This window comes from Equus przewalskii, unplaced genomic scaffold, assembly GCF_037783145.1.
Source record: "Equus przewalskii isolate Varuska unplaced genomic scaffold, EquPr2 contig_452, whole genome shotgun sequence".
In the NCBI taxonomy this organism is placed as follows: domain Eukaryota; kingdom Metazoa; phylum Chordata; class Mammalia; order Perissodactyla; family Equidae; genus Equus; species Equus przewalskii.
This window is the reverse complement of record NW_027227607.1, coordinates 354,826-370,338: the sequence shown is the minus strand read 5'-3', so window position 1 is coordinate 370,338 and position 15,513 is coordinate 354,826. Positions and strand designations below refer to the sequence as shown.

General features: G+C 34.7%; 1 protein-coding gene across 1 annotated transcript; it reads right to left on the bottom strand.

Annotated features, from left to right (window-relative positions):
- Nucleotides 1-4,143: 4,143 nt before the first annotated feature.
- LOC103565637 (olfactory receptor 4C46-like) lies at nucleotides 4,144-5,082 on the bottom strand. The gene has a single exon (XM_070606789.1). It carries the CDS (start codon nucleotides 5,080-5,082, stop codon nucleotides 4,144-4,146), a length of 939 nt encoding a protein of 312 aa, XP_070462890.1.
- Between the last annotated feature and the right edge of the window lie 10,431 nt (nucleotides 5,083-15,513).

Below are 15,513 nucleotides of genomic sequence, written 5' to 3'. Positions count from 1 at the left end.
ATTTCACTTCCTTGGTTAAATTTATTCCTAAATATTTTATTGTGTTTGATGCTATTGTAAATGGGATTATCGTCTTGATTTCTTTTTCATATAGTTTATTGTTAGTGTAAAGAAATAAAAGCAATTTTTGTTTTGGGTAGAGTTTTTAGGGTTTTCTACATCTATGGTCATGTTATCTGCAAGCAGATAATTTTAATTCTTTCCTTGCAATTAGGATGCTTTTCCTTTCCTTCTTTTTTTTTTTTTTTTTTTTGTCTGTTCTTGCTAGTACTTCTAGTACTATGTTGAATAGAAGTGGTGAAAGTTGACTTCCTCATCTTGTTTCATATCTTAGAGGAAAAGCTGTCAGTTTTTCCCAATTGATTATCATGTTAGCTGTGGGCTTTTCATAAATGGTCTTTATTGTATTGAGGAAATTGCTTTCTTTTTTTTTTTGTGAGGAAGATTGACCCTGAGCTGACATCCATTGCCAATCCTCCTCTATTTTGCTTGAGGAAGAGTAGCCCTGAGCTAACATCTGTGCAAATCTTCCTCTCTTTTGTATGTGGGAGCCTCCACAGCCTGGCTGGTGAGTGGAATTTGTCCACACCCAGGATTCAAACTGGGGATCTGAGGCAGTGAACCCCGGGCCTGTGGAGTGGAGCATGTGGAACTTTAACCACTTGGCCGTTGGGCCAGCCCCAGAAATTTCCTTATAAATCTGTTTTGCTGAGAATTTTTATCATGAAAGAGTGTTGAACTTTGTCACATGCTTTTCCTGTATCTATTAAGATGATAATGTGGTTAGCTTTCATTATGTTAATGTATATATCACATTGATTTACATATTTAACCAATCTTGTATCCCAGCAATTAATCCTAATTGGTCTTGGTGTATAATCCTTTGGATGTGTTGAATTCAGATTGATAGCATTTTACTAAGATATATTTCTTATTAGTAATGGTTGACCAATACATTTTTTGAGTCCTTGCATGTCCAAAAATGTATTTATTTTATTTTTATATTTGAATTCTATATTGCATGACATAGAGTTAAATGTTACAGTTATTTTACATTAAGAACATTAAAGACTTTTCCATTAAATCCCAATTCCTAGTTTTGTGGACAAAAAGTCTGATGCCAGTCTGATTTTTATTTCCCTCATAGCCTGTTTTTATTTTACATATTTAGTATCCTACTACTGAATTCTTAGTAATATACAAATTGATATTTTTAGAGTTCTGTTTTGGTGGTCAATCTTTTTTGTTTTTTTCCTAAAGATGTAAAATGGCTGGGGATCTTTTCAGAGACCACTGATGTCCACTCATGGTTGACCAAATCACACTCTCCCTTGGTAATGTGTAATACTTGTATGGCTTTAATTGCCATCTATATTCTGAAGGCTCCTACATTTCTCTGACCTACATCTTTCTGAACATCAGAAACGTATATTGAATTGTATACAGCTACTTGAATCTCATTCAGCACATTAAAAACAGATTAATCTTCTCTCTGTTCCATCTATCCAGTAAGCTAAACCAGAAACTGGATGTTACCCATGACTTTTCTATCTCTAACATCTGCTGTCAAGTTCTTTTGTTTATAACTCCTACATATTTCTAAACCCTTCTCTATCTCTCTGTTAGTTTGGGTTCACTAGATGCAAACCCTGAGATGGCGATTTTTATGAAAGTGATTTGTAAGGAGAAAGGGTTGAATAAAGCTGACTATTGTAAAGGAAAGAAAAGATGTGGTCACAAATGGATTCCAGTTTTAACCTGCAGCTACAGGAGCTCTGGAGTATACATTGTACCGCTGAACTGGTTCCATCTTGAAGCAAGGGGACCAGGCATTTTTACTCCCACTCCAGTCATTCATTGGCCACTGGTAGGTCCTGGGATGGTGAGGCTATGAGCTGTTAACAGCCCAAGCACACAACAGCAGGGGACCTGGGTGCACTCTTGGTGATAGGAATTAGGGCTGGACACAGCAGTGTCCACCAAACTCAACATCTTCACTAGAACCACCAGAGGTCAGTCCTCCACACTTTCACACCCAAATCATTACAGTAACCTCCTAACTGCTCTCCTGTCAGTCTTGTTGCCTGCAAACCGTTTCCCATACTGTAACTAGAGTTATCATTCTAAAACTCAAATCTAACTGTTTAAAAAAAAACTCAAATCTTTCACTAGGTTAAAAATGTTTGCAAAGTTCTTTCCGTAGTACTTAGTATTGAGACCTAACACAATTATGAAACCTGTTTTGATCTTACCCATCCTTGTTACTGCAGTTTCATGTCTTGCCCTTTACCCCTTTACAAGCTCAGTGTCCAGAAACAGTAGGACATTCAGTACATAATTTTTGCATGAAAGCATGAATTAATAGCCATAGCCATATTAAATTAATTAGGTTTTCTGTGTACCCTTTTTTACCTCCTAGAATTTGCTGTATATTCCATCTCCTAGGACACTCTCCTTCCGTCTCATGCCTGTTCACTCTGCCAACCAACTTCTTTTAATCCATGCAGTCCTATTTTTGATGTCTTTTCATGTAGGAATCTTTTCCTGAGCCTGCAGGTGTTTTTTGTCTGTTACCCCAGTGTGGTTTCATAGCACCCTGTAGTTCCACTATTTTATCATTTATAACACTGTTGTAATTTTCTGCTCCCTCCTGTGAGTTTTTCAATGGATACTAAGCTCTGTGAAGGCAAAACTTAAGTCTCTTTTTATTCACCACTGAAGCCTCAGCAGCTATCAATGTGCCTGATACATTCCTTGGGCTCAAAAGTATTTGTTGATAATGAATGAAGAGTGGAGGAGTGAAAGGAATATATTTATCCTGAAGTTGCTTTCTGCATATATGGAGTAAGATATTTTTAAAAACAGCTTTCAGTAATGAAATGTTACCAAAAAAGTAATCCAGTTACCAGAAAAGTATAATATAAACCACTCATATTAATAAGATAATAAATTATCCTCAGAGCAAGGAGAATATTAAGTTATACTATTTGCTGATATGCTGAAAATTGTGTTTTCAATTTCTTTCTCATCCTCAGTGTAAACAAGAGTAAAAACAAACTGTGTTTCCCCCAAGGGTTCTAGGCAAAATTCTCCTTAGGGATGAATCAGATAAAAGTAAAAAAGAATTTCTCTGGCTCCAGTACCACTTTTTTGCTCTTAATTTATTGAATTTATTCACTTTCTTTTATACTTTCATTTATTCATTCAATATTTATTGGGCACCAGACATTTTTCTACCTTGTGGAAGGTAGTATTACATAACAAGCAAGTACATTAAAGGGAAGGCTGTATATTTAATAAGTATAGATTCCTGTTTAACCTCAAAATATTTTTTATTCGAATCACTACTATTTCAGATGGGTTATCAGCATAAGACGGCTGATATGAGCAATACAAAAGGATTCTGAAGCTTACCAGGAAGTTTGGAAATATGGTATAGTCTTCATTACCTACCCCTCAGAGGTTAAATAGTCAAAGGTTTTACAGCCCTAAAGTAGTTACATACTATAATGTTACAGGCAACATGAGACAATCAATTGTGATATATAAAAACAAGCACAGTTATTAATGAAAAAGTATTAGATTAAACCATTATATGTTTTGTGTCCATCACAGTCCATGCATCAATTAATGGTAACAGTATAATTATCTGACCTTTCTATCATTTTGTCTGATAGTTAACAGTAGTTAAGCACATGATCTGGGAAATCAGTCAATTCTGGTTAATGGCTTTCCAATAGATTTGTTATAATACCTTCCCCTTTCTGTCATTTTCATCACCTGTAAAATGCTGATGATAGCACTACTTACCTACTTGGATTTCTTCAGAAATTACTTCTCAATTACAATATATTGTTATTTCTTAAATATATTATTAGAAGGATAGCCTGTGAATCCATATACATGGTTGAAGGCAATAAATCTAAAGTCTAATTTGATAGCATTTTCTAAATATGGAAAGAGTGGTCTTGGGTTATATTTTTCTCTCTTTTCCTGTACCTATTTCTGCTCTACTCAATGCAGAATCTATGATTCACAGCTGATAATTTTCTTCTTTATTCCACAAGTGTACCTTACTGAGATAATCTACAATGTCCTTTTGGCTCTTGCCTCAGTCGAATCAATGTTGGTCTCCAGGCACATTTATTTCTCACATGAAATAGCTTTCCTATGACATAACTTCCCAATAGCATTTTTCATCTGGGCATTTCTCAAGGTATAGATTAAGGGATTTAATATGGGAGTTATGATATTGTAGGATACAGCAACTGCTTTATCAATCAATAAAGTAGCTGAGGGTCTCATGTACACAAATATACAGGGCACAAAGAATAAGATGACCACTGTGATGTGGGAGGCACAGGTGGAGAGGGCTTTGCGCCTTGCCTCCAAGTTGTAGGTCCTTAGGGAATGCAGGATGACCACATAGGAGACTACCAAGAGGAGGAAGTTTAACAGGCAGATGAATCCACTGTTGGCAGCAACAAAGAGCCCTAGAGTGTGTGTATCAGTGCAGGCAAGATTAAGCAAAGGATTCAGATCACACATAAAGTGATCTATGATGTTAGGGCCACAGAAGGGTAATCGGAAGATGAAGAGGATCTGTATGGTTGCATGAAGAAATCCTCCCACCCACACCACTCCCACTAGCAGGACACAAACATGCCGATTCATTATAATTGTGTAGTGCAAGGGCTTGCAGATGGCTACGTAGCGGTCATAGGCCATCACAATGAGCAGGACGCTCTCAGCACCTCCAAAAAAATGTTCCCCAAATGTTTGGGTCATGCATTCATTGAAGAGGATGGTCTTCTTTTCACGGAGTGAGTCTATGATCTGTTTGGGGATACTGACAGAGGGAAAGCAGGCATCAATAAAGGAGAGATAGGCCAGGAAAAAGTACATGGGAGACCTCAATGATAAGCTGGTGGTAATGGTGACCATGATGAGGACATTTCCTATCACAGTGGCGATGTAAATGACAAAAATCACAGCAAATATGATTTTCTGCATCTTTGGATTCTCTGTGAACCCCAGTAGAACAAACTCTGTTACATTGTTCCGATTTTCCATGTGTTTCATGTGATGGTTAATTAAATTACCTGAAAAGAAAACAATTTTTATTAATGCTACCTTGAATAATTGAGCTTTCCATTCTACCATGTAATAAATTATTGGACTTTATTTAGTTTTGAATTCTTTAGCCTGTTGTGTGTGTGTGTGTGTGTGTGTGTGTGTGTGTGTGCATTGGAAATAAAGACTATGAGAGAGTTCTGGAAGATTACTCCAATTGCCTCCAATGGGAAGTCTTTGCTAAGGTTGTAGACATTAGGAATTTTATTAACAGATAGGCAGGAGAATACCTGTGCACACTTAATCATCCCAGATGACTAAGAGGCTAACTTGAAGTAGTAGATTGCACACACACTTGCATCCAAGCCTATAAAGGAGGTAGAAGATTGATGTAAAGTCCATAAATGCAAAGCTACAGAATTTTTCCTTTAATCTGTAGGAAATGGGAAACCACTGAAGGTTATTGAGAATATGATTGGAAGGATGAAGAGGAATTTGAAGAAGAGGGATTGTTGGATATTATTCTAGTAAAGATCTTTGAGTGCCTTCGATGAAATGGGCTGAGGGTCAGTAAAGGGGTGGAAGGCAGACACAGGAACCGCAGTAGCAGACTATTTATAATAGTTGAATAAGAAGTTACAAGGCATTGGTAATAGGAATGTAAAGAATGGAAACAAGAGCTACTTAAAAGTAGTCATAATGCATGTTTCCTAAATCCAATGATATTAAAATACCTAATAATATATACTTTTAAAAGTTTGATGGCTAGTGATGATATAGTAGCAAATGTTTGCACACATGATCCCTTTTCATATGATAACAACCTGTGTTGTTCGTATTACATCATCCATTTTTCAGATGAGGAAGAAATCTCAGAGACTAATAATAACTATAGTAGCAATGATAATATTACCTAAAACTTACTGAACACTTAATGTGCTTTAAGTGTTTTTGCAGACATTTATTTAATCCTCACTACAAACCTACCAGATGGTTACCACTATCATTTTTATAGTTATTTTTCACATTAGGAAATAGAAGCACAGGGAGGTTAAGGATCTTGGCCAAGGTCAAGCAGCTAATAAAGGGCAGAACCAAGATTGGATCAGATTATACTTGTTAATTTTTTCCCTCCAAATGCTTAACCTATATGCCCTATGTTGTTACATTATAATAAACAATATTGAACTAGTAACCTTTTTTGTTATAAGCATAATAATTATAATTACTTTAATACTACTTCAGAGGCAAGATTATATGGAGAAATTCTATCAGCTCACACACACAACATACATGCACTGACATATTGGAACTCCAAAATGTTAAGAAAAATGTGATACTGCTTTCATTGAACAACCCTTTTATTCTGGCCTCTCCATGATCTCCAGATATTCCTTCTTCCATCCCCCTCCAAAACATGGACTCCAAAAGATATTAAAAACAATTTTCTGAATGGTTAAGTGTATTGGTTTAAGAATCAAAAAGATCAGATTAGAATTCTAGTTCTTCTACTTGCAATATCTTTTCTGGGGTATATTACTTTGGCACCTTACATTCCTAGTTTTCTCATCTATAAAGTGAGAATAATAGTATCCACCTCACAGGCTGCTTTGATATTTATTTGAGGGAACAGATATGACACATAAACCACAATATTTGGGGCACACATAGAACTTTCATTTTATGACTGTGTATGCACCTAGGAGATAGGAAGAATCGACTGTTTGATCAATAATACAGAGAAACACTTTATGCAATGAGCTCAGGAAGAATTGTCTCCAACTTTGCTCTCAAAGAATCCACAGAGATTGATATTATCCAGAGCAGTAGATTTTGGGAGGTATTCTCCATGTTTGTGCTTGGACTAAACAGTTGATGGTTTATGTCATTTAATATTCATATTTATGTCTTTTGTGTATGTTCAGTGTACTCAATTTTTTGTCTATTAGTCTGATGATTAATCTTGTTATTAAAGGAGATGTCTCATGGGAAAAGTATGATATCTTCTATCAGAGAGCTGAGTCCTACAGTTTGCTTAACTTCTATGAGCCTCAAAATTTTCAACTGTCAAATTAGGTTAATGATAATTATGAATTATCTTTTGAAGAATTAGGATGAGGATGAAATACTCTCTTATTATATCTGAAAAATGTTGAAAAATAATGAGTACTATGTATGGAAAGTAGCAATCTTTAATAAGCATCAGCACTATTGAAAAACTTACCTTAGCGATCTTAGATGATCTCAATGACGTTTGGGGGTGTCCAGAAATAATTCCATATTTAAACTAACCGCCTCTTGTAATAAGTAACTTTCAATATGAAGTATATGTCACACTTGGCAAAAGCCTATTCAGATACTTAACTACCAAATGAATACTTGTTAAGAAATTGTATACATTGAACATGTGCAATTTATTTTGATATATCAATTTATCACAATAAACCTGTTTAAAAAAGTGTTCATATGAGTCTAAATCTTTCCATCTTGCCTAAAGCCTCAAAAGTTATTCCCAGAAAACCTGCTTGAAGCGTGTTTTCTAGTTTTGGCTTTGGAAAGGATTCACTTGGAACACTATGGAGAAATTATCTTCTGTACGTGGCTCTGGTCCAAAGGGCAAGAGGCAGATAGTGTGAAGAAAACACATTCTAAGTGTTTACTCTGCCCATGATGAATCTTGGTCTGGAGAGGTGAACAAAGCAAAAACATTTTCACCTTTCCCTGTAGAGAATTTAAAAAGGTTTCCATAAAGCTTCAAAGAACTTGTCTTGTAGCTACTACTTTCTCTCCCAGGAATTAATTATCTCCATTGCTGGAAAGGCTTTGTATTAGAAACAGGTATTCTGGAGAGACATGTTTGAGAAACATTCATTCTTGAGTGGGGAATTATATTCTCTACACTTGGAAGCTAAGTATGTAGGAGTCCCATTGCTCTATCTGAAACTGAGTTGTTAAGAATGTTGAATGTCATGTGAATAGCAGGGTAATATGAAGGTGGCATAATTACAATACGTGGAGCTGTGATGTAGTTTCCCTGTTGACTCAGGTCACAGAAGAGTTTTTGTTTTATTATCAATATTAAACATTTATTGGAAAACCACTATTGATTGTATGAGAGCTAGGTCAGTGAGAGCATAAAGTTAATGGCAGCCATTTTAAAGTTCTTAAAACTAAAAGCTGTTTTTATTTTTTCTTTTGCCCAGATTTGTTGAAATGTCATGGACAAATAAAATTATGTATATTTAGGTGTGTAACGATCTTTTAAAATTGATGTCATAATAGTTTATAATATTGTGAAATTTCAGGTGTATATTATTTTGGTCAGTCGCCATATAAATGTGCCCCTTCATGCCTTGTGCCCACCCCCCAAACCCCCTTCCCTTCTGGTAACCACTAAACTCTTCTGTTTGTTTCTGTGTTAATTTATCTTCTACATATGAGTGAAGTAATACGGTGTTTGTCTTTTTCTGTCATGCTTATTTCACTTGCATAATACCCTCAAGGTCAATGTAAGTTGTTGCAAATAGGACAATTTTGTCTATTTTATGGCTGAGTAGTATTCCATTGTATATTTATATACCACATCCTCTTTATCCAATCATCAATCAATAGGCACTTAGGTTGCTTCCATGTCTTGGCTATAGTGAATACTGCAATGAACATGGGGGTGCATAAGTCTCTTTCAATTGCTGATTTCAAGTTATTTGGATAAATACCTAGTAGTGATATAGCTGGATCATATGGTATTTCTATTTTTAATTTTTTGAGAAATCTCCATGCTGTTTTCCATAGCGGCTGTACTAGTTTGCATTCCCACCAGCAGTGTATGAAGGTTCCCTTTTCTCCACATCCTCTCCAACATTTGTTCTTCTATTTTGGTGACTGTAGCCATTGCAACAGGTGTAAGGTGATATCTTAGTGTAGTTTAGATTCACATTTCCCTGATGATTAGTAATATTGAACATCTTTTCATGTGGCTATTGTCTATCTGTATAGCTTCTTTGGAAAAATGTCTGTTTATATCCTCTGCCCATTTTTTCACTGGGTTGTTTTTTTGTTTTTCAGTCATGTGAGATTTTTTTATATATTTTGGAGATTAATCCCTTGTCAGATGTACGATTTGCAAATATTTTCTCCCAGTTGTGGGTGGTCTTTTCATTTTGTTCCTGGTTTACTTTTCCTTGCAGAAGTTCATTAGTCTGATGAAGTCCCACTTGTTTATTTTTTCTTCCATTTCCCTTGTCTGAGTAGACATGGTATTTGAAAAGATCCTTCTAAGACCAAGGTTAAAGAGTTTACTGTGTATCTTTTCTTCTGGCAGTTTTATGGTTTCAGATCATACATTCAAGCCTTTGATCCATTTGGAGTTAATTTTGGTGCATAATGAAAGATAATGGTCTCCTTTCATTCTTTTGTGTGTGGCTGTTTTTCCAACAGCATTTAATGAAGAGTCTTTCCTATCTTTATGCTATGTTCTTAGCAGCTTTGTCGAAGATTGGTTCTCTGTAGATGTGTGGTTTTATTTCTGGGATTTAAATTATGTTCCTTTGATCTTGTGTCTGTTTTTGTGCCAGTACCATGCTGTTCTGATTACTATACCTTTGTAGTATATTTTAATTCAGGGGTTGTGATACCTCTGCCTTTGTTTGTTTTTCTCAGGATTGCTTTAGCTATTTGGAGTCTTGTGCTGCCTCATATGAGTTTTAGGATTCTTTGTTCTATTTCCATGAAGAATGTCAATGGGATTCTGATAGGGATTGCATTGAATCTGTAGATTGCTTTTGGTAGTATGGACATTTTAATTATATTTATTATTCCAATCCATGTGCATGGAATAATGTCTTATAGCTTTCATTGCATAGGTCTTACACCTCCTTTGTTAAATTTATTCCTAGATATTTTATTCTTTTTGCTGCAATTGTAAATAGGATTGTATTCTTGAATTCTCTTTCTCTTAGTACATTATTAAAGAAATGCAACCTGTTTTTTGTAAATTGATTTTGTAACCTACAAACGTTCTCTACATTTTCATTATTTCTAATATTTTTCTGATGGATTCTTTAGGATTCTCCACATATACAATAATGTTTTCTGCAAACTATAAATCAACTACAAGAAAAAAGCTGGGAAAGTGGACAGCTTTTTTCTTGTAGTTGATTTCTAGTTACATAGCACTATGGTTGGAAAAGGTGCTTGACATGATTTCAATATTCTAAAATGTATTGATTCTTGCCTTGTTTCCCAACATATGCTCCATCCTTGAGAATGTTCCATGTGCACTTGAGTAGAATGTGTATTCTGCTGTTATTGGATGGAGTGTTCTATATATATCTGATAAGTCCATCAGTTCTAGTTTATCATTTAAATCCAGTATTTCCATTTTGACTTTCTGTCTGGATGATCTATCCATTGATGTAAGTGGGATGTTGGGGGCCCCTAATATTAGTGTGTTCTTGTTAGTATCTTTAGGTTTATTAATGATAGGTTTGTGTACTTTGGTACTCCTGTGTCGATGCATATATATTTTTAAGTGTTATGTCTTCTTGGTGGAGTGTCCCTTTTATCATTGTATACTGCCCCTCTATGTCTCTCATTATTTGTTTTGCCTTGAAGTTTACTTTGTCTGATATAAATATGGCAACACTTGCTTTCTTTTATTTGCCATTAGTATCATCTTCCCTCCCATCACTCTGAGCCTCTGGTTGCCTTTCGAACTGAGATGTGTTTCCTGGGTGCAGCATATTGTTGGGTCTTGCTTTTTAATCCATCACTGCATTCTGTGTCTTTTGATTGGAGTATTAAATCCATTTACATTTAGAGTTATTATTGATATATGAGTGCTTAATTATGGCATTTTATGACTCATTTTGCATGTCTTATGCATTTCCCTTGTTTCTCGTACCATATCATTCAGACTATGTATTCACTTTTGTAGTTCTCTATGATGGTTTTTTAGTTTTCTCTTTGCTTATTATTTATGTCTCTGTTCTAATTATTTGTTTAGTGATTACCATGAAGTTTGTATAAAAAAATCTCATATATGAGATAGTCTATTTTCTGATAGCCTCTTTTTCCCTTAGGCTTAGCTGATTCCATGTCTTTCCTCTTCCTCTTCTAAGTTATTATTGTCACAACTTATTCCATCTTGTGTTGTTAGTTTGTGGTTAAAAATGATGAGGTTGTATTTGTTTTTTATGTTTTCCTTCCCTTTATCTTTAATGTTATAATTAAGTGTTTGCTAACCAGTCGTGATAGAGTGCTACAATTTTCTTACTCTATGTATTTATCACCTTGCTAAAGGCTTTGTAACCCCTTTCCGTTTTTTTCAGATATGAGGGACTTCTTGAGCATTTCTCATGGGGGAGGCTTGTGGCAATGAACTCCCTTAGTTTTTTGTTTATCAGGGCAAGTTTTTATTTCTCCGTCATGTCTGGAGGCTATTTTCACTGGATACAGTATTGTTGGCTGAAAATTTTTGTCTTTCAGTATTTTGAATATATCACTCCACTCTCTCCTAGCCTGTAATGTTTCTACTGAGAAATTTGCTGAAAGCCTGATAGGGGTTCCCTTGCAAGTTTTCTTCTGCCTCACTTCCCATAATATTTTTTGTTTATCATCAGCTTTAGTCACCATTACTACTATTTGCTTTGGAGAAGGTCTTTTTATGTCGATATCATTAAGAGTTCTAATAGCTTCCTTCAGTTGTATTTCCAGCTCCTTCCCCATGTTCAGATAGTTCACAGTTATTATTTCTTTGAACAAGCTTTCTGCCATCAGGATTGATTTCTAGGTGGTCATTTACCTTCTGGTCTGGAGTAAAAAATAGAAAATGAGGTGAGGTTCCACAAGGATATAAAATTCAAGAGAAGGATGTAATTCTAAAGATAAGGTTTTGCTGAAGATTCTATGATGAAATAAGCTTCATGAATAGTATTGTAACTATCATTAAATATTAAATAATATATAAAGATATTTATTTTTATTTAAAGATTATTATATATAATAATTTATAAATATTATTAGAATTATATTTATTATAATAAAACAATATTTTTCCTACTGTTCGCATGTGTTTGCGCCTTTTCTTTTTTTAATCTTTTATTATTTTTTTAAGTGCAGTAACATTGGATTATAACAATATATAGCTTTAAGATGTACATCATAATATATTTCAAAGTCTGCATGCTCACCACCCAAAAACTAATTATAGTCCATCCCTTCAACTGTGATCCTAATCACCCTTTTAGCCCTCCTTCCTTCCCCCATGGTAACCACCAATCCAATCTACATTGCTGTGTGTTTGTTTGTCATTGTTTTTATCCTCTACTTATGAGTGAGATCACATGGTATTTGACTTTCTCCCTCTGACTTATTTCACTCAGCATAATACCCTCAAGGACCATACTGATAATATCTGGTCACAGATTCCAACTACCACAATTGGGTGGGGGTCAAGAGCTGTGTATTCTCATTCCATCATGATCCTGGCTCACTCTCTCACAGCTGCTGCTTTTCTATCATATATGTGTGCACTCTGCCTCAGTGGCTGAGTGGCATTGTTGTGCAGGAGGGAGGGGCACTTTCTTTCACCTGCCCAATCTCTGGGGCATTATCACTCTGACATCCCTATCAGCTGTCCTGGTGTGCAGGCTTGATGAAGACGCCACCTCAATAGCTTAGTCACCTCTTTGTGGGGCTTTCCCACAGGCTGTGAGGGAATTTGGAGAACAAATGTGTTCTGTCAGAGGGATGCCACTCCCCCATCACCTATCAGAGCTGCCTGCAGTCCTGTGCCCTGGGCCACTGCCATTTGAGGAGGGAGAGGAGATCCCCTTACCTCCTTTCACTTCCTGTAGGGGGTCCAACACATCCACCTTTAGACATATGGCTACCTGTATCTCTCAGACATCTTTTGTGTTGTGTGAATGTTCTATTGGTATATGAATGCCTTTTTTATTGTATCTTAGAGAGAAGAGTCTAAGGGAAGGGTTCACTCTGCCATGATGCTGATGTCACACTTATAACTTGATATTTTGATCTTAGTGTACATTTTGGTAATTGCCATATTTGAGCTATTTTGCATATTCATCATTCACATAATTACTATTGTTTTTGTAGTGAGAACACTTAAGATCTACCCTCTTACCACATTTTAAGTATATGATACAGTATTGTTAACCATAATCACATTGCTATACAATATATTTCAAAAAATTCATCTTGTGTAAGTGAAGCTTTGCTCTGCATGATCAACATCTCCCTATTTCTCCCTCCCCCAGCATCTGGCAACCAACATTCAACTCTCTGCTTCTACAAGTTTGAGTATTTCACATTCAACAGATACGTAAAAGCATGCAGTATGTTTTATTTCTGTCTCTTGCTTATTTTACTTAGCCTGATGTCTTCCAGTTTATTTGTCACAAATGGTAAGTTTCCTTCTTTGTAAAGACTATACAACATCCCATTGTACATTTATAAGACATTACCCATTCATGCATCAACAGACATATTGGTTGTTTCCATATCTTATCTATTGTGAATAATGCTGCAATAAAAATGAGTGCAAATATGTCTTCAAGTTACGGATTTCAATTCCTTTGTATACATAGCCGGAAGTGGGAATGATGGATCAAAATTAGTTCTATTTTTAATTTTTTAAGGAATCTCCATATTGTTTTCCATAATAGCTGTGCCAATTTATATTCACACCAACAGTGCACAAGGGTTTCCTTTTATCCATGTCCTCAACAACACTTGATGTCTTTTGTCTTTTTGATAATTACTGTTCTTACAAATAGGAAGTGGGGCCTCATATGATTTTTATTTGCATTTCCCTAATGATTAGTCATGGTAAACTCTTTTCCATATATCTGTTGGCCATTAATATTCATTCTTTTGAGAAATAACTATTCAGGTTCTTTGCCCATTTAGTAGCTTTGTAATATATTTAAAAATCAGTAATTGTGATGGCTCCAATTCTCTTCTTCTTACTCAATGTGACTTTGGTTATTCAGAGTTTTTGCTATTCCACATGAATTTTTATTCAAAAGCTGTTTTTTGCTTTTCTCAGATGGGTATTGAAGTATCCAAAAACCTTAGAAGGCTCCAGATTGCAGTTATATATGGTATTTATGGACTAATCAGTACGGAATACTGGACAGCATTAAAAATGTGTGAAGATATCAAAAGTAGGAGAGCATTCCAGTTGTTCAACATGTTTGGCACTTGGTATTGTTAGTTGTTTTCCTTTGAGTCATTCCAAGCGGTATGTCATGGTAAATTATTGTGATTTAATTTTTACTTCCCTGATTTAATGATATTGGGCATTTTCTTTTTCATGTTCTTATTGACAATTTGTACATCTTTTGTGGCATTTATGTTCATGTCCTTTGTACATTTTAAAAATAGGGTTTTCAAAAATTTGTATATTTAATATATTTAGATTTATATAAATTTCTCCTGCTCCTTGGATTGCACTTTAATTCTTAAAAATGGTGATATCTGATGAGAAGATTTAAAACTTTGATAAGGTCCAATTTTTCATTTTCTCTTATGTTATGCACTTATTGGGTCACATCTAATAAATACTAGTCTACCCCAATAAATATCATAGATGATGATGATTATTATTATTATTATAAACCAGCTTTAATATGTAGCTCTCTGTCTCATTTTGAGTTAATTTTTGTATGTGGTGTAAGGAAGTGGTTAGCATTTATGTTTTTCATTACAGATATCCTATCAACACAATAAAATTTTTTAAAATTCTGTTCTTTAACCATGAATTACCTTGACAATGTTGTAAAAAAATGAGTATATTCGAGTTTGTTTCTGTACATTCTATTATTTTTCTGAACATATTTATATCTTTATCATTATGCCAGTACCACACAGTGCTGATTAGAGAAGCCTAAGCCTTGAAATTAGGTAAAGTTCCCCAGCTATTTTTTTAAGAATTAATTGTTATTCTGAGCCCTTTCAATGTTCTACATTTCTGTATACATTTCAGAGTAGATTTTTCAGTTTCTGGAATAATCCTGTTGCCGTTTTGATTGGAATTGCATTGAAAATGTAGAATTGATATACTAAACATATTGGATTTTCTTTCCATCTAATATGGTATAGCTCTCTATTTATTTGTACATATAAATTTCTCAGCAATGTTTTATAGTTTTCCTGCAGAGATGTTGAATTTCTTTTAAAAATATAAACCTAATGTTTCATTTTTTAAAATAGTAGTAGACGTATTATTTTGTCTCTAACTTCAATTTCTAATTATTTATTTCTTTTGTAGAAATAAAATTGATTTTTTATATTGAGGTTGTAACCTGTGTCCTTTCTAAACTCCCTGTTTAATTTACCTAGTTGTTTTTAGTGCATTTAACATTTCTTCAATCAAAATAATGCCATCTGCACAAAATTATTTTTACAATTTGGCTT